Source organism: Diachasma alloeum, unplaced genomic scaffold, assembly GCF_001412515.2.
Source record: "Diachasma alloeum isolate Michigan unplaced genomic scaffold, Dall2.0 Dall_scaffold_00198, whole genome shotgun sequence".
NCBI lineage: Eukaryota > Metazoa > Arthropoda > Insecta > Hymenoptera > Braconidae > Diachasma > Diachasma alloeum.
This window is the reverse complement of record NW_021680363.1, coordinates 1278758-1304345: the sequence shown is the minus strand read 5'-3', so window position 1 is coordinate 1304345 and position 25588 is coordinate 1278758. Positions and strand designations below refer to the sequence as shown.

At 38.6% G+C, this 25588-nt stretch overlaps 8 protein-coding genes across 9 annotated transcripts in view; 4 read left to right on the top strand and 4 right to left on the bottom strand.

Annotated features, from left to right (window-relative positions):
* Positions 1-550: 550 nt before the first annotated feature.
* On the bottom strand, positions 551-984 carry LOC107035446 (histone H2B). The gene has a single exon (XM_015252837.2). It carries the CDS (start codon positions 956-958, stop codon positions 587-589), a length of 372 nt encoding a protein of 123 aa, XP_015108323.1. The 5' UTR covers positions 959-984; the 3' UTR covers positions 551-586.
* Positions 985-1189: 205 nt separating this feature from the next.
* On the top strand, positions 1190-1636 carry LOC107035445 (histone H2A). The gene has a single exon (XM_015252835.2). The coding sequence runs from the start codon at positions 1217-1219 to the stop codon at positions 1592-1594; it is 378 nt and encodes a 125-aa protein (XP_015108321.1). The 5' UTR covers positions 1190-1216; the 3' UTR covers positions 1595-1636.
* A 1168-nt stretch (positions 1637-2804) lies between these two features.
* LOC107035447 (histone H4) lies at positions 2805-3190 on the bottom strand. Its single transcript, XM_015252838.2, has one exon. It carries the CDS (start codon positions 3153-3155, stop codon positions 2844-2846), a length of 312 nt encoding a protein of 103 aa, XP_015108324.1. The 5' UTR covers positions 3156-3190; the 3' UTR covers positions 2805-2843.
* Positions 3191-3396: 206 nt separating this feature from the next.
* Positions 3397-3856, top strand: LOC107035444 (histone H3). Its single transcript, XM_015252834.1, has one exon. It carries the CDS (start codon positions 3432-3434, stop codon positions 3840-3842), a length of 411 nt encoding a protein of 136 aa, XP_015108320.1. The 5' UTR covers positions 3397-3431; the 3' UTR covers positions 3843-3856.
* Positions 3857-5596: 1740 nt separating this feature from the next.
* On the top strand, positions 5597-6344 carry LOC107048938 (histone H1). The gene has a single exon (XM_015272393.1). The coding sequence runs from the start codon at positions 5653-5655 to the stop codon at positions 6298-6300; it is 648 nt and encodes a 215-aa protein (XP_015127879.1). The 5' UTR covers positions 5597-5652; the 3' UTR covers positions 6301-6344.
* A 5808-nt stretch (positions 6345-12152) lies between these two features.
* On the bottom strand, positions 12153-12536 carry LOC107048888 (histone H2A). The gene has a single exon (XM_015272328.2). It carries the CDS (start codon positions 12528-12530, stop codon positions 12153-12155), a length of 378 nt encoding a protein of 125 aa, XP_015127814.1. The 5' UTR covers positions 12531-12536.
* Positions 12537-12765: 229 nt separating this feature from the next.
* On the top strand, positions 12766-13163 carry LOC107048928 (histone H2B-like). The gene has a single exon (XM_015272378.1). The coding sequence runs from the start codon at positions 12792-12794 to the stop codon at positions 13161-13163; it is 372 nt and encodes a 123-aa protein (XP_015127864.1). The 5' UTR covers positions 12766-12791.
* Positions 13164-13793: 630 nt separating this feature from the next.
* Positions 13794-25588, bottom strand: part of LOC107048927 (calcium-activated potassium channel slowpoke) — a 114071-nt gene continuing 102276 nt past the window's right edge. For both annotated transcript variants that reach the window (XM_029125894.1, XM_029125895.1), the window contains 12 exons: positions 25097-25159; positions 24182-24214; positions 23401-23533; positions 22550-22609; positions 21858-22254; positions 20572-20755; positions 20438-20503; positions 19505-19641; positions 19312-19424; positions 18006-18167; positions 17380-17473; positions 13794-17139 (listed from right to left, as the gene is read on the bottom strand). In XM_029125894.1, the coding sequence (XP_028981727.1) occupies positions 17059-17139; positions 17380-17473; positions 18006-18167; positions 19312-19424; positions 19505-19641; positions 20438-20503; positions 20572-20755; positions 21858-22254; positions 22550-22609; positions 23401-23533; positions 24182-24214; positions 25097-25159 (1523 nt within the window). In that variant the 3' untranslated portion in view covers positions 13794-17058. The remainder of the gene's footprint in view (positions 17140-17379; positions 17474-18005; positions 18168-19311; positions 19425-19504; positions 19642-20437; positions 20504-20571; positions 20756-21857; positions 22255-22549; positions 22610-23400; positions 23534-24181; positions 24215-25096; positions 25160-25588) is intronic.

Sequence of the window (25588 nt, the reverse complement as noted above, 5' to 3'; positions counted from 1 at the left end):
AGGATAACTATGGAATAAAATAAAATTACTTTTTGATACACAAAACAAGAATTCCGTCATTCTTATAATATTCATCATTCCGAAACAACAAAAGTGAAATTGACTGATAGTTATTGCTTTCGAATGGAAGCTTGTCCCACGATAACTAAAAGAAAAAAGTTCGAATGGAGTGAATGATGACTTAAAAAATTTGTTTGGATGTCCTTCTGACTGAGTTGGAAGATGAAAGCAATCGCAATAATCGCTATTTTAAGTTATTTGAAAATTTCCAAAAATTTACTATTTTTTGAAAATGAGAATTCTAAGGATGGTGAGGTGTGTATAAATAAAATTTTTCTATCAACATTTTATCGAAGGGATAATAAGAAATATGATGAAAACATTCAACTAAGTTGAAAATTTGACACAATTACTTGAAAAGAAATGTTATTTAATGAAATAAAATGAGATAAACAATGATGTATACATGATAGAAGGAAATGATATGCGAATACAAGAGCGATTTATCACTTTTGGAAATGTAAGCACCACGTTATAAAAATTTGGTGGCCCTGAAAAGGGCCGATTGTTTTTGTGTTGTCCCAATTTACTTGGAACTTGTGTATTTAGTGACAGCTTTGGTACCTTCAGAGACAGCGTGTTTAGCCAACTCTCCGGGGAGGAGGAGACGAACAGCCGTCTGAATCTCCCGAGATGTGATGGTGGAACGTTTGTTGTAGTGAGCCAATCTCGAGGCTTCAGCGGCAATTCTTTCGAAGATGTCGTTGACGAATGAATTCATGATGCTCATGGCCTTGCTGGAAACTCCGGTATCAGGGTGAACTTGCTTCAAGACTTTGTAGATGTAGATAGCGTAGCTCTCCTTCCTCTTGCGCTTCTTCTTCTTGTCGGTCTTGGTGATGTTCTTCTGGGCCTTTCCAGCCTTCTTCACGGCTTTACCACTGGCTTTGGGCGGCATGATGCTTGGAGTACAATTGTTACAGACTGGAGAGTACCGTAAAAATGTGAGTGGCGTTAGAATCGTCGCTGACTTAGCAGCATCGGCGCACACGACGCCGAGCCAATCGGAGGAGCCGTGCGCGCGTCCATTCCGCTGCACTGTTCCCATTGGCTAGGTGGCGTGAGCGTACGAAGCTATAAAGAGGCGATTTTCGGGAGCTCAACTCATTCTCCATTGATTTCCCAGTGGCTCAACGTTTAATTAATTTTCTACAACATGTCTGGCCGTGGCAAAGGTGGAAAAGTAAAGGGAAAGTCCAAGACTCGCTCTACCAGGGCTGGTCTTCAGTTCCCAGTGGGTCGTATTCATCGTCTCCTGCGTAAAGGAAACTACGCAGAACGTGTTGGTGCTGGAGCTCCAGTTTACCTGGCTGCAGTTATGGAGTACTTGGCTGCTGAGGTTCTCGAGTTGGCAGGTAACGCCGCTCGTGACAACAAGAAGACCAGGATCATCCCTAGACATCTTCAGTTGGCCATCCGTAATGACGAGGAATTGAACAAACTACTCTCTGGAGTCACCATCGCTCAGGGTGGTGTCCTCCCCAACATCCAGGCTGTTCTCCTTCCCAAGAAGACCGAGAAGAGCAGCTCTTAAATTCATATCACCGTCATTTAAACAAAATCGGCCCTTTTCAGGGCCACCAATTATTTAAACGGAGAAAATTCTCATTTGTCAATTGCCGATATTCTTGATGACCATGTCACACGCTACTTGAAAGAACAAGTCAAATATTTTTATGATATTGCAAAGTATATTCTTCGACAATCGATATTTTTAAAATAAAAACAATGGCCATCCTTAGGAAACTCCCTCACTAATTACAAACGGTAATAAATTAATCGAAATTCTTCCCTATAGAAAATGAAAAATTTAGGAAAAATGAGTAATAATTGGTGGAGTTTATTTGCAACTCAGGTCACAAGGTCATGTGCAACATAGTCATTCTCTAGAGCAACATGATCGTCATAATTAAAAGCTAATTAGGCTGACTTGAGAATGACTCGATTGGAAAAATACGACTTTAAAAAAATACCAGTGATTATATCAGTAGTGAAGTGGTAAACCGGTATAAGTCGGTTTTAACTATTGTCCAGATTTCAATCAATATTTCAAAATCTAAGGGAAATAGCAAAACTTTCGTCATAACCTTTTTTGTAGAGCGAATTGAGAGCTACAAAAAAGGAAATTACAACAATTTCGCTATTTCCTTTAGATTTCAAGATATTTATTGAAAACTGGCCAATAGTCAAAATCGACTTATACCGGTTTACCACTTCGCTACTGATATTCTTCGACTCTATGATAATAATTGTAAAATTATATTAATTGACCTGGCGGTCATCAGCAAAAAATATCAAAGAACAATTTTTCGTGTCGAAGTTTCGATCTCCAATGGAGATCCTGTTCAGAAAACAATCTAATTTTTATTCATTTCCTGCAAAACAAATTGAGTGAGTATTGAAATTTCAATTGAGATCTTATTTTACAGGAAGTAAATGAAGATTAGGTTGTTGTTCTGAAGAGGATCTTCATCGGAAATTGAAACGTTGACAAGAAAAATTTGAGCATTGTTCTTTTTTGCTGATGAGCGTTTAATATATTAATATTAATTATTATTGATAATATAATATTAATATTGATATCAATACATTACAATATTAATCATTATTAATATATCAATATAATTAATATAATTTAACAACTTGAAAAAATAAATCCTTCAAATCAAATAAATGAATATCTGGTAAAATGTTTTTTTCAGTGCAGGAAATCGCAGTAATTCAACGTTAAAATATTTGGTGGCCCTGAAAAGGGCCGATTGTAATTTTTCCTTGTATTGAGCTTAACCTCCAAAACCGTAAAGAGTACGGCCTTGACGTTTCAGAGCATAGACAACGTCCATAGCCGTAACAGTCTTCCTCTTGGCGTGTTCTGTATAGGTAACAGCATCACGAATGACGTTCTCAAGGAAGACCTTGAGAACACCACGAGTCTCTTCGTAAATTAAACCAGAGATACGTTTCACTCCACCTCGACGAGCGAGACGACGGATTGCTGGTTTGGTGATCCCCTGGATGTTGTCACGAAGAACTTTACGATGACGCTTGGCTCCTCCTTTTCCCAATCCCTTTCCTCCCTTTCCGCGACCGCTCATATTGGCTCTTAACGATAGAATACGTTAAAACTGAAGTACAAAACGTTCAAGTGATGTTTGAAAATCGACAACACGGGCCTTTATACATCGCCACCACGGCGACTCCCCACTACCGCGAAATGAACCAATCACACAGCGACGACTGCTTTCCTCCACCGCTCCTGTCGCCACCAATGGGAGCGACCGTGGTGTTATAAATACGGAACCATCGCCCGGCAAATTACACAACTTCCGACGATCGCCTTGAGTTAAGTCTCATTGTGATTATTTAGTACAATGGCTCGTACCAAGCAGACTGCCCGTAAATCTACTGGAGGAAAGGCTCCACGGAAACAGTTGGCCACCAAAGCCGCTCGCAAGAGTGCGCCAGCAACTGGAGGAGTCAAGAAACCCCATCGCTACAGGCCAGGAACCGTAGCTCTTCGTGAGATCCGTCGTTACCAGAAGAGCACTGAGCTCCTCATCCGTAAACTTCCATTCCAACGACTTGTTCGTGAGATCGCCCAGGACTTCAAGACTGACTTGAGGTTCCAGAGTTCAGCTGTAATGGCTCTTCAAGAAGCCAGCGAGGCTTACCTCGTTGGTCTCTTCGAAGACACCAACCTCTGCGCCATCCACGCCAAGAGAGTGACCATCATGCCCAAGGACATCCAGCTGGCTCGTCGTATTCGTGGAGAGAGAGCTTAAGTTGTTTCAACTTAAAGTAAAATAAATCGGCCCTTTTCAGGGCCACCAATTGTTTTTACGTAGAATTCTCTGTTTCTCGGAAATTGTGAATCACATTATGAAGGAAGAAGTAATTTTTATTAATTTATGTTTAAAAGGAATTCCAGGAATTGTAATTATTAATTATGCTCTTAATAATTCGATTCGACATTATAAGATCTATGATTGTTAGGAGTTGATCTTGATAAGCAATTCCAGAAATTATAATTATGAATTATGCTCTAATCATTTTACGGGACATGAGATCATAATTATCAGTAATTTATGTTCATAAGGAATTTCAGAGATTGTGATCATGAATTATGCTCTTTTTAATTATTTGATTCGATATTGTGGGTAGATCCATAATTGTTATGAATTAATCTTGATGAGCAATTGCAGGAATTGTAGTCATAACTTATGCTCTTTTTTTCAATAATTTGTACTGTGGGAGGAGTAGCTTGTTATTACAAACTCTAAAATGTTCAGCGTCATTTAAGTATTATATTCATTTTTCTGAACGGGTTTTTTATTCCTATTCTTTCCACTTTGAACACAATTATTAATAGGTTCATAAGAATTTTCCGATCATGGTACTTTTTTGAATTAATTGGGCAACATAGATAATTATAATTATAAAAATTTAGAAAATGTCGTGCCTGGTCAGTAAACGATGCAATTCCAAAACTTCAGACGTTATGTTCAGAAATAATGAAAACTAGGCGAGAAACTAGGACGAAGTATTTTCATCAGTTACAAAATTCTTTTTTTTTTTTTTTCGATAATTGGATCATGTTTAATGAAATTTTCATAATTGACATGAGATATTTCATCGCTCCATCATGAATTTTCTATTAATTATAATCGAACAACTGAAGAATCCTGAAAATGATGAAATGTCGTCACTTAAAGTTCAATATGAATGTCGTTGTCATGACGATTGCATGCCACGATTAATGCCCATCAGACATAAATCACTGTCAACTTTATCATTCATTTCGCTCAAATTATTGGTTCACACTTCAGAGCCCAACGATCCTATAACTATTTTATGAAATTCCAACTCTATACTTAACAGAAATCTCCAGGAAGGAAAACAATGACCTTGAAGGATCAAAAATTTCAAAAATTCCAGGAATACTCCCGTTGCATCCTAAACCTTTCAAATGCTTCAAGAGAACCCCAGAGTCACACCTGACAATTCCAATAAAAATATGAATCAACAATTTCAGATTATTCTACAGTTGCATTTTTATTGCCGAACGTCATTGCTAACCTGATCTACTCTCCCAACTTTCGGCCCCACATTAACCCAACTATCATCAATTACCCCAACATCTCTAATTTTTTTCACGTCAATTGAAGTTCAAACTACTTTATCAACACGATTTTTCCCTAAATTAATAACAATTGTCAATGTTATAACAGTTTAAACAGAAGGTAGACCTCAAATGTCAGAGTATGGGTCTCAAAAACTCCGAATTCTCCCAAACTTCCAAGTGAATAATCACCTATAAACCCATCTAATTTGCGTAATTGAACCTTCATCACTGTTAATCAACGAAAAAAAATGAAAAAAATCGGGAAGAACAGTGCAAAAATCGCAAGAATGTTGAGAGCAATCCAAGCCCCGATCGTCGATTCAAACGGTCGCTGCGGCGGCGCCTCTCTCCACGGTCCGCGCTCGCTTTTTTAGAGGATCCCCGTTAATCCCTGAAACCATTCGAAAGAACGACTCTAAGGAGAATATTCAGAACTCGATAGAACCCCAACTTAAAACATTGACGAGAAGATGGCAGACGTCTCCGAATCTGTAGTTGCCGTTCCGGCTCAGGATGCTCCTGCGAAGGTCTCTGTGAAGAAGGCGCCGAAGGCTAAGAGCTCCAAGGCCAAGCCGAGTCATCCAAGCACCGCGGAGATGGTGAACGTTGCCATCGAGGAGTTGGCGGAGCGCAATGGATCATCACTCCAGGCGATCAAGAAGTACTTGGCCGCTAACTACAAACTTGACACTGATAAGCACGCTCCATTCATCAAGAGATACTTGAAATCAGCGGTGAGTTCTGAAACTCTGGTGCAGACCAAGGGAAAGGGCGCCTCAGGATCTTTCAAGCTCGCTGTCAAGAAGCCCGAGGCATCAAAGTCTAGGCCCAGACCTAAGGAGGCATCACCCAAGAAGGTTGTGAAGAAGTCTGCGGCGAAGAAGGGAGCGGCTCCCAAGGCCAGGGCAGCTTCTCCGAAGAAAGTTGTAGCGAAGAAGCCCGTTGGCGAGAAGAAGGCGGCGAAACCTAAGGCTGAGAAGACTAAACCCAAGAGCCCGTCTAAGGTTAAGAAGGTCACTAAGGGACCAACTGCCAAGCCTAAGGTCCCAAAGCCCAAGAAGGCCACTGCTCCCAAGGCTAAGACTGCTGCCAAGAAATCTGCTGCTCAGAAAAAGTGAATCCCTTGTTCAGTTTAATGGACGTTCATCACTACGACAAAACAATCGGCCCTTTTCAGGGCCAACAATTTTTTTAAAACGTAGAAAATTTAATAGCTATTGGTTGATAGGATTCAAACGTTTTGTTGGTACTTTTTAAAATTTTGAGATTTTTTTGAAATTAGGTATCGATGATATCAAGTCTTTGTTCATTTGGTGCAGACCATTTTCAGTTATCAAATTTATCAAAATTTTCGAATTTATTAGGTTTTTCTGCGAAATTTGTTCGGGCGGGTATTTCTTCTGTAGATATTGTCATAACGATACCATTCAGTAAAAATATTTCAAGAAAGAAATGACTCACTTAACGTAGAAATCAATACGACGAAATGTTGAAATTTTTCATATATTTGAATAATAATATTACAAATATCGATTTTATTAACAATAATTACCCTCTCACATCACATCTTGTTCCGGAGAAGAAGGTTGTGGTTTTGAAGTGATACATTTAAAACAGAACATGCATAATTTTTAAATAAGATTAATTAAATTTGAAATCTTAGCGATATGTAGTACCTCGTCATTCATTACAGAAATCATTACAAAATCATTATAAAAAATGTTTCTTTATGCAAATCCATGTTTCATTTCGTCAAATTATTCTTGCAACAATCATGCATATTTCTATTCTCATCACTTCCAATTATTTTCAGTTATGAGGAAGGCAATATACCACAGATTGGTGACATGATAAAGCTATTGAAGCGGGATCCCAACCCTTTAAAATTCCATGAAAAAGCTGTTGCTCCTCTTGACGTTCTCCTTCTTGTCTACATCTCCACCATCTGACCTCTTTCTCTTGTTCGCAGTCTCCGAGTAGTTATCAACATCCATGTCAACAGCAGGATGAGTATCAACAGCGACCTGAGTATCAACAACACCATCAAGCTCATCATCCTCGATAAAAGTGTCGAGTGCCTGCCAAAAATCTTTGGCAGAATGAAACGTCTGTTCTTCAGATGACTTCTTCGCTGAAGTTGTTGCTACAGGCGGCATTATGATATCGAACGTCTCAGCCTCGGCATTCACAATTTCCGGGTCGAACAGGTGCATTTCAGGTTGACCGTCATGAAGGGGAAAATCCAGAAGTCTTGAAAGTTCATCAGCTGCTGGGGAACTGCCACTAGTTGATGTCAACGGAGATTCTTCAACGGATGAACCTGCTAGAGATGCATCAACAGGTGGAGTAGTTGGAGATCCATCAGCGAAGGATTTGTCTGGAGATGCCTCAGTGAATGAAGCCACTGAATAGTTAGCAGTAGTTGGACCAGTTGGGGATGTCTCAATTAATGAAGCCACTGAATAGTTATCAGCAGTCACACCAGTTGGAGATGCCTCAGTGAATGCAGCCACTGAATAGTTATCAGCAGTCACACCAGTTGGAGATGCCTCGATGAATGAAGCCACTGCATAGTTACCACCAGTTGGGCCAATTGGAGATGCCTCAACAGGTGGAACAGTTGGAGACCCATCAGAGGATTTATCTGTAGACACCTCAGTGAATGCAGCCACTGAATAGTTATCAGAAGTTGCGCCAGTTGGAGATGCCTCAACGAATGAAGCCACTGAATAGTTACCACCAGTTGGATCACTAGAAAACGCTTCAACAGGTGAAGCAGTTGGAGACCCATCATCAGGGGATTTGGCTGAAGACACTTCGATGAATGCAGCCGCTGAATAGTTATCAGCAGCTGTAGTAGTGGCAGATCCATCAGCGAAGGACTTGGCTGGAGACACCTCAACAGTGACTCCACTTGAAGATGACTTAACAGATGAAGCAGTTGGAGAGCCATCAACGAATGAAGCCCCTGAGGCTGGAGATGCCTCGGTGGATGAAGCCCCTGAGGCTGGAGATACCTCAGTGAATGAAGCCCCTGAGTCTGGAGATGGTTCAGTGAATGGAGTCCCTGAACGTTTATCAACAGCTGGAGCACGTGTAGATGCAACAACAGGTGCAACACTCGCAGACGTATGAACCGTCGAACTCCCTTCAGACTGAGCAACTGTCGGCGTCGCTGAAGGTCCCTCAACCTCTGAACGCTCTGAAGACTCCGGCGTTAGTACTCTGAAAATCGGCCAGGCTGGATCGATCTTACGAATACTGCAGTCCAACTCGTACATAACATTATCTGCGAAAAAATCCCGCCAGGACTTGCGAAGGGTGAACAACTGTTTTCTTGTGTTCGTGTCGGCAGTCGTGAACACTAGGGTGAACGTCCCCACCAAGTGCTCGGAGAACAGGGGGATGTACGACCGGCCCGACTTCTTGGCCATGGAGTCGAGGAGGTAGATAGCTAGGACCTTCAAATTCGGAGGCGCTGAGTTGATGTGCAGGACGAGACCCTCAACGAGCTCTGCCGCATAGTAATCCACTAGGTTCTTTGCTATTTCCGTTAAGGCCGTGATTTCCCAGGGGTCGGAGGTCTTCAGCCACTGGAGGCACGACTGGAACTCTTCGACTATATCCGGATCCTTCACTGGTGCCATTATTTCTGCGGATAATTCCACAGTTTTAGATTTTTTTTCATTTTTTGGTTGATTTGTTTATATTTGATGCCGAATAATTCCAGTTTTATATTTGTTAAGATTTTTTGTTTGATTTGTTTATATTTGATGCTGAATAATTTCAGTTTTATATTTGTTTAGATTTTTTTGTTGATTTGTTTATACTTATTGGGTGATTTTTTCATATTTAATGCCAAATAATTCCAGTTTTAGATTTGTTTATATTCATTGTTTGATTTGTTTATATTTCATGATGGATAATTCCACAATTTTATATTTGTTTATATGTTTTGTATGATTTGTTTATATTTAATGCAGGATAATGCAACAATTTTGGATTATATTGTAAATATAATAGATTATGGGCAATGAAAGTGTCGGATAATTCAATAGTTTTAGATTCGCTTATATTTTGTCATCAATCAGGATATTGATTTGTTAATGATTGTCTTCTTACCTTGTACTCCGAAGCTTGGATGATATGAACTGAAGAGATTTATTTTAGTTTGATAACAGACTGGACTCTTCTGACCTTCACGACCTTCAGCACTCGATGGTTCGATTGGGATGATCGCAATTGCGAATTTTCATACTATTTATAGGTGACAGAGCGAAGGATTTGGCGGAATGTTATTGGTTTGGAAAAATCCACCAATTGCGGTGGGGGTTACTGATTTTGGGGTGTGCGTGGGGGGCTAATTGACCAGCCCATCATTGCATTTCGTACTCAATCGAAGAATTGTCGTCCACCACTTGTCAGCGCCAGGAGAGGGGGGGCCGCTGGGACCGCATGGACCGCAGGGAGGGGTAACTGACCCAGTTTACATTTCCAGGGGCCGAATAGAGGGGCTCATGACTAGAGATGACCGGGAAAATCGGAAAATTGAGGGAAGGAGGGAGAAATCGACATGATTGAAAATTCTGGAATGCATCGTATTTTCGGAAATCTTTCTTTATGGCGTGCAGAATGATCGATAGAAATATTTAATTGTGCAATGATTAATAAATTATAATGTTGCAAGAGATTCTTGCGTTTTGCGGCATTAGCACCTATTCAAAGTTTTTTTCTATGTTTTTGTTTTTATTTTTTTTCTATGTCTTTGAGGCCGTCCAATTTCCAAGTTTCACGAGCCGTTATCCCTTTCAATCGGGACATTTTGTTTATTAGAAGATAGATAATATAGAAAAAAAAACTGGCCGTTGTCAAGTGTCCATACACACAGAAAAACCTAAACGTAAATTACGTTTATCAAAAATACGAAAAAAATTATCGTAATTTACGAATACGAGGTAGCAAATTACGTCTGTGTAATCATATTTTAAGACAATTTGAACTTAATTTACGCTTCAACTTCAAGCGTAAAATACGCTTGAGAAAGCGTAAAAGATGACTTTTTAAACGTAATTTACGTTTAGGTTTTTCTCTGTGCATTCCGAAGGAAAATCTATAAACTGTTCTATATTAAATATAATTAAAGATGCAAATGCGGCGCATGACAGTCATGCGACCGTCAACTGACGAGACGTTTATGCTGGCGTCATAATTCTTCTCTCGCCTCTAGATTACCGTAATTCGGTATTTTCACAGTATTTACAGGTGACAGGGCGAGGGATTAGGCGGGATTTTATTGGTTTCGAAAAGTCAAACAATTACGGCGCGTGTTAAGGATTTCTGGTGGCGTGGAAGGCTCAAGCGGACATTCCATCATTGCGCTTCATATAATGAAAAGGTAGTCGCCCGGCACTTGTCGGCGCCAGGGAGGCGGGGGCTCACTGAGACAGCAGGGAGAGGTAGGGTAATATGGCCAAAAAACTCGAATTTTGAGTCAGTTTTTGGGTCCTATCTCCAGTTCTAATTGTCCTATCTCATTTTTCTCTCCTGGAGATTGAAGCTGAGTTCATTCCCCACAACTTTTGTTGTGGTCAAATTCATTTTTGACGGAAATTTACGGAAATAGGACCCAAAAACTGACTAAAAACACACACACACACCCACACACACATACAGACATCATGTTGAAAATGGCCTAAAATGCTTGTGGGGAGCTCGAAACGTGAAGATATGATGAAAATTCGATTTTCGATTTTTGGGGAGATTACAATAACTTCCCTAACCCGGGAAGTTAAAAATCAACATTATTTGGCTTTAACCCCTTCACCCCCTCCTCCTTCCGCCATTCACACCGGAAATTAAAAAAAAATAACAAAAAAATAATTCAACATTATTTGACTTTTACCCCTTCGCCCCCCTACCCCTCTCCCGGCCGCCCCAAAAATAAGGATTTTCTAAAAAATACAATATTCTGTAACTCTAACTCTTCCATCGCCCCCCCTCTGCTCCGCCGATTCAAAAATTGATTAAAAAAAATTAATATTATTTTGCTCTAACCCCTTCGCCCCCTCCCCCCGTCGCTCCGAAAATGAAAAAAAAAAAATTAAATATTATTTTGCCCTAACCCCTTCGCCCCCTGCCCCTCACCCCGTCGTTCCGAAAATGAAAAAAAAAATTAATATTATTTTGCTCTAACCCCTTCGCCCCCTTCCCCTCTGCCCACCGCTCCGAAAATGCAAAAAAAAAATTTATATTATTTTGCTCTAATCCCTTCGTCCCCTCCCCCTCTCCCCGTCGCTTCAAAAAAAAAATCAATAGAAAATATCTCAATAGAATAAGTTATGCAGAAAAATTGAATTCTATTGACTTTTGACCCTAAGTTTCCGGACATTTTACAATGATTTTATTATTTAAAATTTGCAGGTCTAAATTTTGATGTCAACATTTTTTAAATCTGAAAAAAAAGAAAGTTTACGTGTGAGGAAAATTGAGAAAATAATTTGAAAAATCCATTTTTTGAAAATGACGAGCATTTTCATGAATAATTTATGAAGAATGACTTTTCCGTCATAAAAATAATTTTTTTGTAATCGTAACAAATTTATTCTTATTCAGAATTTAACCAGAAATTTATTGAATGCCTAAAAAATGTTTCCAAAAGTTTAAACAATGTCAAACATGTATTTATGAATAACAAATGTTAAAAGAAATGATAATTCCATCAAAAATTTAATTTAAATGAGGCTCAACATTCATTGAATTACAAAAAAATTCTCATGCAATTAATTCATAAATTTGATAATTGAATCTTCAGTGTGGTGTGTACCAAACTGTAAGACATCTTTAAACTGAGGAAAATAACATTGCTACATTGGAATTGAATTACCCATCAAATAATAATTAACAAAACATTGAATCCTTCGTAATATTGTTTGGTGGCCCTGAAAAGGGCCGATTGTTATTATCGAGCGACTTAAGAGCTGCTCTTCTCGGTCTTCTTTGGCAGTAAAACCGCCTGAATATTGGGGAGAACACCACCCTGGGCAATAGTAACTCCCGAGAGCAGTTTGTTCAACTCCTCGTCGTTACGAATGGCCAATTGCAGATGTCTTGGGATGATCCTGGTCTTCTTGTTGTCACGAGCGGCATTGCCTGCCAACTCGAGAACCTCAGCTGCCAGATACTCCATGACTGCAGCCAGGTACACTGGGGCTCCAGCACCGACACGTTCTGCATAGTTTCCTTTACGCAGGAGACGATGAATACGACCCACTGGGAATTGAAGACCGGCCCTGCTGGAGCGAGTCTTAGCTTTGCCCTTGACTTTTCCACCCTTGCCACGACCAGACATGATTGCAGAATTTCAAATTAATATTTACTCGACAAGAGATCAAGTTGGAATAATTTTTCGGGACGGTTCGCCCCCTCTTTATAGCCTTAGACGCATGGACTGCCGAGCCAATAGGAGCGCGCCACCGTGACGTCACGACTCAGCGTGCAGTTGATTGGCTCGGCGCTGTCGACGCGAAGTGTATTAAAAGAAACGGCTTTCCGAGCGAAACTCACATTTCACCTCTGTTCCTCAGTTAGTGAAGAGTATTATCCAACGACGATGCCACCCAAGGCTAGCGGAAAAGCTGTGAAGAAGGCAGGAAAGGCGCAGAAGAATATCGCCAAGGGCGATAAGAAGAAGAAGCGTAAGAGGAAGGAGAGCTACGCTATCTACATCTACAAAGTTTTGAAGCAAGTTCACCCCGACACTGGAGTCTCCAGCAAAGCCATGAGCATCATGAACTCATTCGTCAACGACATCTTCGAAAGAATTGCCGCCGAAGCCTCGAGATTGGCTCACTACAACAAACGTTCAACCATCACCTCTCGGGAGATTCAGACAGCTGTTCGTCTGCTCCTTCCAGGAGAGTTGGCTAAACACGCTGTCTCTGAAGGCACCAAGGCTGTTACCAAGTACACTAGCTCCAAGTAAATCGATTATCCGATTTCGTAAATCAATCGGCCCTTTTCAGGGCCACAAATTACTTAAAACGTTGGTCAATGTCGTCGTTACACACGATTGCTTTAGGTACTCGTTTTTTTGAGCAATATATATGACACTGACTGAGACACTAGCCTCCCTCTTATTTTTTAATCTATAAATTAGTTAAAGTCAAAATTGGTATGTATTTTTGAGTTAAACCGGTCATGTGCACTGAGTTAATCTCCGGGGTAAAGAGCCATACGTAGGGACTTACCTTTTAGTTAATATGGTTTACGATTCTTGCAGTTCAGCGTATAATCGGTTTTTTAAAACTGTTTATTATTTGGTTTGTTCTGCTTTGTTTTCAGAAATAAATAAAATATGCCCCTGAAGAGGACCCCGCAAAGGGCTTAATCCAAATGACTTGTAAATTTTTATCATTTGGACATCATAAATTTCATCGCTTCGAATCAGCAAATGACCGCAGAGGCCAATAGCTACGAAATAAGTTGAAAAAAAAAAAAAATTATGAGAATGCAGTAAATTAAGTTGTTTAAAACTTTTTCCGGAAATTCATAGGGACTAAAAAAATGAATTAGGAACAGCACGAAGGGTTATTAGACAAGAGACACTTGTGGCTACGTAAAATTCATGCGTGTAATTTGAATTTTTTCAAGACTTCTTCCATTTGTTACACAATAACGATCACATTACACATTTTTCCATTTTTCTCTCGTGAACATTGGGGTTTCAGGGGCTTTGGTTCAGACGCTTATAAAAAAAATTGTTCATGTTTTTTTTTTGTATTTTTTGTTGTTTTTTCTTCCACTCGTGGGGCACATATGACCTGAAACACACGGGACAGATAGGTTTCAGGTTTTTCCGACTTTTCTTCCATTTTTTTATGTATATAATTATTTTTATCATCAATTATAATGAATATATAGTTATTTACAATATTGAATCTCATTCTTTAACAATAACATCAACAACATGATTAAACAACGTCCCTCATTGGTACACAAATTGTAAATGTACAGATAAAAAAGCATTAGATGAGGCTCAATGAGGCATTGAAGGTGGCGTACGCTCTGCGCGCCATTTTTTTTCTTCATTTAATTTACCTTTATACATCTTGTATAACCCCAGTAACATTTGGATTCATTTTTTCTTTTATATTTCTCATGTGTTTAATCTCATCTCAATTTTCACCTCCGTATAATTAATTTTTTTCTTCAGACACATACGTCATACATACACGCAAAATTTTTCCACCATTTTTTAAACAATGGCACGAAGAGAATTAATGGTAAACGATGAATGAATTCGATTGGGTGCATGATTTAATTATTAAAGAGAGTGCGTGAATAATTGTTTCTTTTACCACTCGAGAATTTCCGTTCATTTGAATTTTCAATTAAAATAAAGTTCTTGATTCGGAAACGAATTTGGGAAAATTTTTCGATTCTCAGGTATAATAGATTCTCTTTCTAGTCGATTTATTGGAAAGCAAAGTATCGATAAAATAAAAAAGATTTTCCTTTATTTAAATATAAAAAATAGTGATAATTTTTTCAGAAGAATAAAAATTCTCTCAGTGGTACCGTAATCACGATCATAATATTTCTACCCAAGGCTCTTCAATTTTCGTTTAATGACCGAATCTGCACAAAATCTAATGCACACACCCTCAATCCCCCCGAGGCGATAGATAAAGCGTATTAAACGTATAATAATTTTAATAATAAATTTTAACCATTAAAATGATTGAATGAGTCAGCCCCGAGGAGATTGACGGCGATATTTTAGTTGTCTAGACGAAAAAAATTATATATTTGTCGACCGGGGGGTGGGATTACTCCATCAAAAACCAATCCCATTATCCGAATTGAAATTTCACAATGTTTTCTCCACCGAGTCGTGATAATTTATCTCAATGAAAATTCGTATATTTAATCAACAAATTCTACATTCTCACGCAAACAAGGGGAATGACATTTTTCAATGTTTCATTATTGAATCAGCACCAAGATATTGAATCCCTTTCGCCTCTAATACCGATAGTATATAAATTTTTGTATCTTAAAAATTGTTTATTTTTTTCATCATAAATTTTCTCATTTTCCCCATCAATATAAGATGATAACACGAACTGCGGTGGCAGTGAACAGTGCACGTGGATATTGCAACAGCAGCAGCATAAATTAGCGGCGGCGGCAGCAGTTATACACGGGTATGCATATACGAACACAGCAGCAGTCTACCACAGCTAGTTTTTGTCATTTTCCATTAATTTCTGATGATTTTTAAATTGAATTAAAACGATTCATGAATTTCTCGTACAATTTCATTGTCCTTTGTAACATCGACTTCAATTTGAAAAAACCATTTTAATCACTAATGCTCTACCATTCAATTCTCCCCACCTACTACCTAAATTTTTCGTTTTTTTTTGTACCCCCCACCCATTTCCCAGTCCTGGGTGATGAACGTGAATTTCAACGTGCGCAAGAATTTTGTTTTCTGTTTTTCATTCTCAAATGATTATACCTCTCGTAGATTTGTTTTTCGATAATGCCAATGTCATGTTTAATCATTACTTTTTGCCTGCAAATTAATGACATTACTACACTTCAACACAATTGTGGAACGTTCAACTGTGTATGTCCATTTCTCAATATTTTCATTAATAATTTTCCCCATAATTTATGTATAATATGTACGTCCGTATATATACACACGTGAGTTTCACAAAAATATATAAAAGAGAGAGTGTCTATTTATATGATTTTTCCTTCATGTATAATAATTAATATATACGAATATGTACCTATGATGTATACATACCGATATATAACTGATGTTTTACGTAATTGTTTTTATTTTCATTCCGTATGTTTTTTTCCTTTTAATTTAATTATTATTTTTTTACTCAAAGTCATTTGTGGAAAAGGGCGATTCATTTTTCGTAATTACCTATAATTAATTGTTTTACGAATTTGTAAGTATTTCACATGGCCAAATACGTACACATGCGTAAGGTACCTGTACAAAGTGCTTCATTCAGAGTTTTTCATGAATTAATCTTTTGCGGATTTTAATCGTTAAACAAGACACACGAGGTAAAGATTACATGGATAAGTCCCGCGCACTCTCATCTATGGCTTTTGTCGTGGATTGATTAAACTCATTCTCCACGAACTTTTAATCGATTATTCTGTTCACAATCAAGTTTATCATCACAATTAATCACAAATTGTGTCTCTGGTTAGTTGAATGATTTATATCATCTGCGAGGCTGGCGTTCTTCATTCAATGTTTCCCGCACTTTCGTGAAGACATTCATCTTCTTCAGCTTGATGACATCCAGTTGCTGATCTTCTGTGTGGCAGCGACCAACTGCTGACGAGGGATTGTCTTCTTCAAGTTGATCTCATTGCTGATTAGACCGGATCGTCTTCTATTTTTATGAGCATTTGCACCTTCGTTCCGATACATCGTCCTTCGTGCCTATTTTATTCCTAATTTTAGGTCAACCTCGTGACATTGGCAACGTGTAGCTGCCCTCCAGACCCTCCATCGTGCCACCGTTCAATAATTCTCTCGTCTTCATTGGTTTATCCTCCAAACTCATGATTGCCATTTTGAAATCACCAGTTTTCAGATGCTCTGAGAAGCTCTCCTGCATTGAAGTGTGAATGTTTGAAAAAAAAAAAATGTGAGGAGTTTTGTGTGATTGAATGAGAAAGAATGAGGTAATTGCTTGTTGTGTTGGGGTTGATGTTCGGGGTAGATGAAGACGCAGATATTTCTTTTCATGGGTGGCAAGGTGGCACGACAGCCCTCCTACGTGGAATTAAATGTAGGAGTAGGGTCCGTCTGTGAGGGCGCTACACAGCAACAGTCAGGAGGCATCGTCCTTTCCGCGTGCCCCTCTGTTCGGTCGATACTCGAGGCCAGGGTCGAACTGCATAAGCACGAAAACCTGCGAAAATAGGGGAAGTACGTTAATGATTTTATTCTGATTCCGTTGTCATTCTGATAATTATTGTGCATTTAAAATAACGGATATTTCCTGCAATTTTTCAATACGAAGGAGATCTTGAAAAATTACATATGAAGAGAAATTCCCTATTTGACTGAAAGTCCAGTCATTGACTTGCTCTCTTAAGCTTCATCGATTCACATATGAGATAATCATTTTAATAAATATATAAAGAGTTACCTGATCCGTAGGCAATAGAGTAAAATCATCGGGTGGATTTGTGATGACATAACGCTTGGACGAGGCTTCACAAGACGAGCTTGTATCACGAAACCTAAAAAACCCCGGATAAACAAGATTAATTTGAATTCAGAAGTGACTCAACACTATCAGCCATTCACAAGCTAAACTAAAACATAAAACTAATGTACTTCAGCAATTATGAGCTATCGACTAGAGTAACAGATGTACAGACAAGATGACGTAGACACGAAGAAACGACAGAAATAATGTCAAAAATGATATTTTTTGGATGGGAGAACTTACGGATAGAATGGGCGCGAGTTTAGTGAATTTATTTTCTTATGCATGGATATATTTATTCGGTGTTTCATGATGCAAACACAAAATGCAAAAGTGGTGCGGCAAAGAATATAGGAAATTCATAAGTGATAGAGTGATGTAGCAAATTCATTATTAAAAAGTATTCGAAAAAAATATACAGTAATAATTGAGTTATTATGTATATTTTTTATTACTACGAAGGTCCTTGCGATTGAGGACAATCGTGACTTTTCATAGATAAACTATTTTTTTTTTCGGCGGGTAATCCAATAAATACCATCGAGGGAAAGAAAGTCCGGTACCTGTACCTGTACAGACCAATGCACAGCATTCCGTATGATTTTAGTGCCGCAACAAAGAGATCGCCGTACTTGCCAGCCTCACCGTACTGGGCCAGTGGCCCATCGTACAGTGAGATTTGACCTACGCGACAGCGATCTCTGTTTGCCAGACTGTCCGCCGTACTGCAATGAGAAAATAAAGTAAAATTAGAGATTTGTTGTTGGTGATTTTTGCTATTTGATGCCGTTCATTACATTCATCATTCTATCAAAAGACAACGATTGAAATCAAATTGGTGGGTATTTATTATTTGCTGTGTATACCCTACTCGGGTTTTTACAAGTTCAAATTTTTGCGGTTATCATGGGCCGACTTCCTCTCCAACCGTGTCGCATTGTACCCCAGGAACTGTACGTCGTGCACAGACTCTCCTGGTGACCAAGGGAAACCATGGAAAAACCTCCATCGACCGAGCATCATCGAGGAATGTTTTTATGCCTCTAGGGACGGAAAATATCGTGTGCCACACGGCAGTAAAAGTATTTTCTGAGACATGTGATTATAACATGTGACGTCCCATTCTTTATTTTTCAATATTTTTCATCACAATGTGGCCGTAATTGGACTTTTAGGCACGCTTCGCGTGCCGAAAAGTTCACTTTCCGTCACAGCGTGATGAAAAAGTATTTTTTGACTCGAGTGATGACAGACTCGTGTGTTTATTCATCAGAAACTACTCTGATCAGCCTTGCGACACAATATATTATTTCAGTAGCGAAGTGGTAAAACGGTTTTTCTGAAATATTTCCAAATCTAAGGGAGATAGCGAAATTCTTGTAATTACATTTGTTGTAGCTCTCAACCGGCTCTACAAAAAAGGTTATAACAAAAATTTTGCTATCCCTCTTAGATTCCGAGATATTCATTGAAAACTGGTCAATAGTCAAAATTCACTTTTACCGTTTTACCACATCGCTACTGATTTCCTCCCTCTCAATTATCTTCATGTACGATCGTCTATTTCTATCTCGTTATTTTGTCGTCCCACTTAGTCCGTGGACGCGTCACTCTTTGGAACTTTTTATGATGATTCTTTCCATTCCAATGCATTCAATAAATTCTCATTTAATACTAAATCTCATATTTTACTTCTTTTTGTAATGAAAAATAACGAAACACTTTTAATGAGAGGAAGAGATTTAGAAAAGAACATCAGGTGAATAGAAGTCTTTTATCAGAAGCCCGGGCTCCTCATCTCGACTACCTTACACTGAGTATGATCTCTGACGACGGGATGACAGTAACGTAAAACTTTCTTTTATGTACCTGTAACCACCTCTTAATCCCGCACCTTCAGCTAAAATCAATTCCAATTCTGGTGTCGCTCCTCCAGTGATCAACGATCGAATTAGCGTCAATGCGTTCTGATTGAAATAGGTCTGTAATGAATACCAATTTGCTCGAATTAGGGATTCATTCAGTGGAGGGGTATTCAGAAGAAACTGAGATTATTGTGTACCGTAGACATTAGAGAGTCGAGTACGCTGACAGCGAAGGCAGTGCCGCATGCAAACGGTTGGGTGAGGTAGAGCTCCGTATCGGGATCATCGTCGTCGTCCTGGTCGAGAAACTGTACATTACTGTCGTTGACGAGTTCTGGAATGAGAGGAATTCGTATTAAGGCGAGGGGCCATTCATTTATGAAATCGGTGTCATTCAGGACTGAAATCTTATGAAATCATTTGCATTTTCATGACATCGTGAAATCAGCAACTCATGAGACCCTCTCCAATCAGCAAAAAATCCCAGACAATCACATGAAATCAATTATGGCATGAAATCCCGGAAATCACTCGTTTTTTTTATCAGGAACAAATAAATACCGCTAACCCGGCTGTGTGGCGCACTTGGTAGCAGCATGAGATTCACAACCTCAAGCTCCCAGGTTCGAGCCCCGGCCGGGCCAAAATTCCACACCAATTTTTCATCACAATTTTCCACATAATATTCAACTGAAAATTCAACACAATTTTCAAACCGAATATTCCACGGAATTTTCAACTGAAAAATCCACTCCACATTCAACATTTCCTGGCTGAAGGACCTCGGGCGATAGCCGCGTTGGCAAGTTAATCCTTGCAACGAAAAACCGGTTAAATTTAGAAATTTAAATACCGGTGAGTTTCCGGCTTTCGTCCCGCACTCAATCGATTGTGTACATTTTCACTTATGTATATGTCGCCTATTGATCGGTCAAAATAGGTCACAAAATTTTAGAGTATGAATGAAATAACAGTCAGATAATAATTGAAGCATTGATCAGAATAATTGATGCAGAATTTTTTGTCAAGAAAAGAACTGAAATGAAAAATTCATTCATGCCGAGACTGACTGTCTCCACAGATCGATAATCCATTCGTCATATCTCTTTAGTATGCTGTGATAGGCTTACCAGTAATCATTGGCACGTTTGCGCCATAAACTGAGCCACGTCGTTGCAGTACAATGGGGCTGCCAACTGTTGAGCAAACAACATCATCAATGTTACTATCGTTCGTTTCATTGAGACTAGAAGCCCTTGTTTACCTTGACTGAGTACTCCAATTGTATCATCAAACGTCATGGCCTTGATATTAAGGGACGCGAGAATGGCCTCCTTGTCGGCGAGGGTTGGATCATCGTTGCTAGGCACTTTTGCCGACAGGATGCAACACATGTCACAGAGATTGACATTAACTGCACGTAGATCTGCTCTGCTTAATGGTGAACCCTTCAACGATACACACGAAAAACAATTCAGTAGCGAAGTGGTGAAAGGAGATAAGCCAATTTTGACTGTTGACCAGTTTTCAATCAATATCTCGGAATCTAAAGGAGATAGCAAAATTTTTGTTACAACCTTTTTTGTGGAGCCGATTGAGTGCTACAACAAATGTAATTAAGAAAATTTCGCTATCTCCCTTAGATTTGGAAATATTCCTCAAAAACTCAACTCAACTCAAGTCGACTTATCTCCGTTTACCACTTCACTACTGAATTAATGAATTTCCTAGGAAAACTTGTCAATATTTTCAAGAACCAAAGCACACTGACTTCCAAAAGGTGATGATGAAGATCAATGTACTTTGTTTTTGAAAAATATTCATAACTGTTTATAGAAAATTTGTTTTAACATTCGATAGTTGAATTAGAAGGAATCCTATTTCTCGAAAAATCAAAGAAACTTGACTATTCTGTAGAGGAGTCCGCTTAATGATCTGCTCTGCTTAATGGCGAATTCTTCAACGATATACATGAATAACGATTAATGAATTTCCTACGAAAGGTTGTCAATATTTTCAAAAACCAAAGCACATTGACTTCCAGAAGGCGATGATGAAGATCAATGTAATTTGTTTTTGAAAAATATTCATAACTGTTTATAGGAAATTTGTTTTAACATTCAATGGGTAGATCACACAGAATCCTATTTCTCGAAAAATCAAGAGAACTTGACTAGTCTGTAAAATAGTCCCCTTAATGATCTGCTCTGCTTAATGATGAACCCTTCAACGATATACACGAATAACGATTAATGAATTTCCTACGAAAGGTTGTAAATATTTTCAAAAACCAAAGCACATTGACTTCCAGAAGGCGATGATGAAGATCAATGTACTTTGTTTTAGAAAAATATTCATAACTTTTTATAGGAAATTGGTCTGAAAATTTTGAGTAATCTATGGTCGTCTGAGATCTCGGCAGCATGGACCCGAGCTGGACCGCAAATGAGGCAAGTTGAAACGCCGGAATGAGTCTCTCGATAAGTAGATTACACAGAATCCTATTTCTCAAAATATCAAAGAGACCTCACTATTCTGTAAAATACTTACATTGAGCACTGAAATTTTTGGCAAATTCTGTAGCATCTTCCACTCGCGTCTTATATAGTCAACGGATCCAACTATAACTACATGTTTAAGCTCGTGGTAATGAAAATTGGAAGCTCGTAATGGCATGACAAGGTTTCTCAGTCCAATTAATGGTGAATCAGGATCAGCAAAAAGGCATACAACAACGTGTCCATTCAATACAGTCATTGCTGCCTGATTACGATCCAGTATGCAGTCTTCGAGATTGCGGGCTGGACTCCAATGGAACATGCCCGTTGAATCGTACTTCATTTCAGTTTTTTCAAAGTCAAAATCTTTAGCCTGATCATCGGCAATGCCAATCTGCAGACCACCGTTGTTATTAACATTTGAGCCGCCGGATGCTCTGTTCGTAGGCCTGGAAGAATCAATGATTTTTATTAAACTCAATGAAATGTTCTTTATGCAGTCACAATCCAGAACTAATGAACTTCAATTATTTTTCTTTCCATTTTAATTATTTGCTGAATCATTGAGGAATATACTGGCATGCAAAAAAAGCAGTAGCAAGGCGTATACTTTCAAATATTCGACATAAACATGGAATAGAATGATAATTAATCCTCGAATTAATTTGAATAATTCTGTTGTTGAATTTTTTTTTCAATAAAAAATCAACACGTGTAAGAACAGTGTTAACGGCATAAGCGTACATGAGTTTTTTGACTTCGTAGGCGAGATGGTAGCCAGAGTATGCCGACTCCTCTTGCGATCTGGAAACAGAAGGTGACGTGTGTTGATTCTCCATTTTCTCCTATGCTGTCTTTTCTTTTCATTATTATTTTTTCTCTACTTCGTTTTTATCACCGCTGGCTTGATATTTGCTGACACGAATGATGACTCGATGGCGGGAAAATGATGAATAATATTGCGAACGAAAGATGACGGTAACAGATAAAATAAGTGAATGAATATGATTTTTTAAATGAATTATTGACACAGCGTCGAAGCGAATTTCAGCTGATTATTATCATGAAAATCTCTCTCGGCGTCAATGACCGTTTGTTTCTCCTCTTTTGTTTCAATTATCATTTCATTATTTCATTTATAACTCATGCATCACTCGGGCATAGATTTTACCCCTCGATTTTGAAATTAAAACAATTGATCCATGCTTTTATAATAAATCAACAGATGCATTAAATGTGCTTGGATATTTGCTGAACCGGTGCTCATCGCTAATCGATCAATTTTATTTATGATTTTTATTCCAATCTCCTACTGTCTAAGGTCAGAAGCCTCGAGATAGAGGAATACGCAGAAGAATTAGAGATAGACTTCAGTGGAGAGTAATTACAAGAATTGAGTTGAGTAGAAATTTGTTTTTTTAAATAATTTGTTTAACGAGTTTTGATGTAGTGGTTTGCATTATTAGTCTTCTTAGATTCAGGTGAGTGATCATGACATGGGTTGTCGATGGTGGTGATGAGTGTGGCGTGAAGATGATTGGAAATCAATAGAAATTAGGGCGGGTGGAGGCAGGGGGCACCGTTTCAAATGGTACCTCTGATTGTACGGATGGTTTGGACTGGACAAGTTATCACTGGTTGCTCTGTTGACATTTGGCTTGACTTTATTCACTTGCTTTGTTGAATTCATGGTTGTCATTCCTACGGAGTTTCGGTGATTCCTCATAGCTGCGAAGTAATCAAAATTTTTTTCATCAGTTCTCATCAATTAAGGCCCGATTGTATTAGCTTTCAAATGTGATTTAGATCCTTTTTTGTGAATTTTTTTATCTGGAAATTTTCATTCGGTTTTGCATGACGCAGAGTACTTCAAAAATTATAAATGTATGCTCAGAAAAAATTGGTAAATTTCGAAAGAGCGGTTTTAATTTTTGTCGAGGAATAATGCAAAAACGACCCACATATGACCCCCATAATCCTTATTCTGACCCTTGTGACCCTTAAACTGACCCGCGTGACCCTTAATCTGAATCATACGACTCTTGTGACCCTTAATCTGAGTCTCGTGACCCTTATGACCCTTAATCTGACCCCTGCGGCCCTTAAACCAGCTCTCGTGACCCTTAATCTGATCCCTGTGACCCTTAAACCAGCTCTTGTGACCTTATTCTGACCCTCGCGACCATACATCTGGATGTTTTGTGGTTCTCTGCATCATGCAAAACCGAATGGAAATTTCCTGATGAAAAAATCGCCAAAAAATAAAGATAATCCAAACGGGCCTTAATAACAGAAATTATAGGATAGAATAGCAACACATTTTTTTCACGTCACGATTAAAAAAATAATCCTCGAAAATTAATTGTATTTATTTACCATTTGGATCATCCCGTTCTCGACTGATTTCACCTAAAATCCATACAAAAAAAAATTAATACATAATTACCAGTGGCTCCGCGGAAGCCATTCGATTGAACACAAAATGATTGATTATTGAATGATTGAACAATTATCAACAAATTTTTGCTCCCCCCGTTGGTTATAAAATCGAAAGCGTTTTACAGTGCTTTCCGGTTAGGCAACCTACAGCCCCCCATGCTTACAGGCGCGCATACCTCATCCTAGGCATTATCCAAATGCCAGAGATACGCGCAGATTCATTTGCAAATGAACAACAAAAAATCGATAAACTACTTAATGTTCATAAAAATAAATGCCGGATAAAAATGCTCAATTCTACTTGACACAATTATGTGAGTTTATTGCAGGTAGAAGGTGTAAAAAGCATGCAGAAAATCAAATTGTCGATCAGAAGGAAATGATTTACTGAAAATAAATCTTACTCAGCCATTACTTAACGTAAATTAATGAACTAAAAGAATCAATCGAATTTTAGAATTCGGCACTGATAGAAATTAATTAACTTAATGGAAGACAACTATAAAAATATTAAATCCTGTTCTGTGAATGTTAAAATATGATGGAATGAATTTAGTAATCAAGTTGTAAAACTCAATAGATCCTATACCATATTTAGGAGACATTCGTAGAAATTTATTTCCACCATGAGTTGTTACCAGAGAAAATGTAAAATGACATTTCTTTTATGGCTAAGACAATTTCATAATTGAATAAGCGAATGGGATAACTCATGGAGTTTTACAACTTCAACCCAGAATTATAATAAAACCAACAAGTTATGATGATGCTTATTATATAAATAAACAATAATATCATTAGGAGTGCAGCTTGCGAGACTGTAGCATGGCTTTGACTGAGGTGTAACTGTACCTCTCACGTGAACCATCTTGGGCAGTTCTGGCGGAGTGAATGTGGGGGGAGGATGATGGTCGTCTGTAACAAACCACTACACATGTTAGCTACCCCTACCCCTAGATATTAAACAAGGCCTAATTCCTTTCAAATCCACACAATAATCTATTATTATTGCGTGGGATCTTCGTGACCGTTCCAACCTCGAATTCAGTTATGAAACTGTGAGCTGGCGTCAATCAATTTCACTTCGTGATTGATAAGTTCTTCAGAAATATCTCGAGATCTAAGGAAAAATCCTGTTTTCTCATGAAGACATCCTTGGGATTGTCAGTCGTCTTCGCCTGTAATATCTTCATGTTTGTTGACCGGAGGGAACTTTGGAAGTCTCTGAGTCATGCGGCACCTAGGTTGAGATGAGACCGTCTCTCGTTCCCTATTAGGTCGAGGGGTCCTAGTTTAAGTCGTAATCTGTAAGGCCCCACCTGTGGGGCCTCATCCTCAGACTCC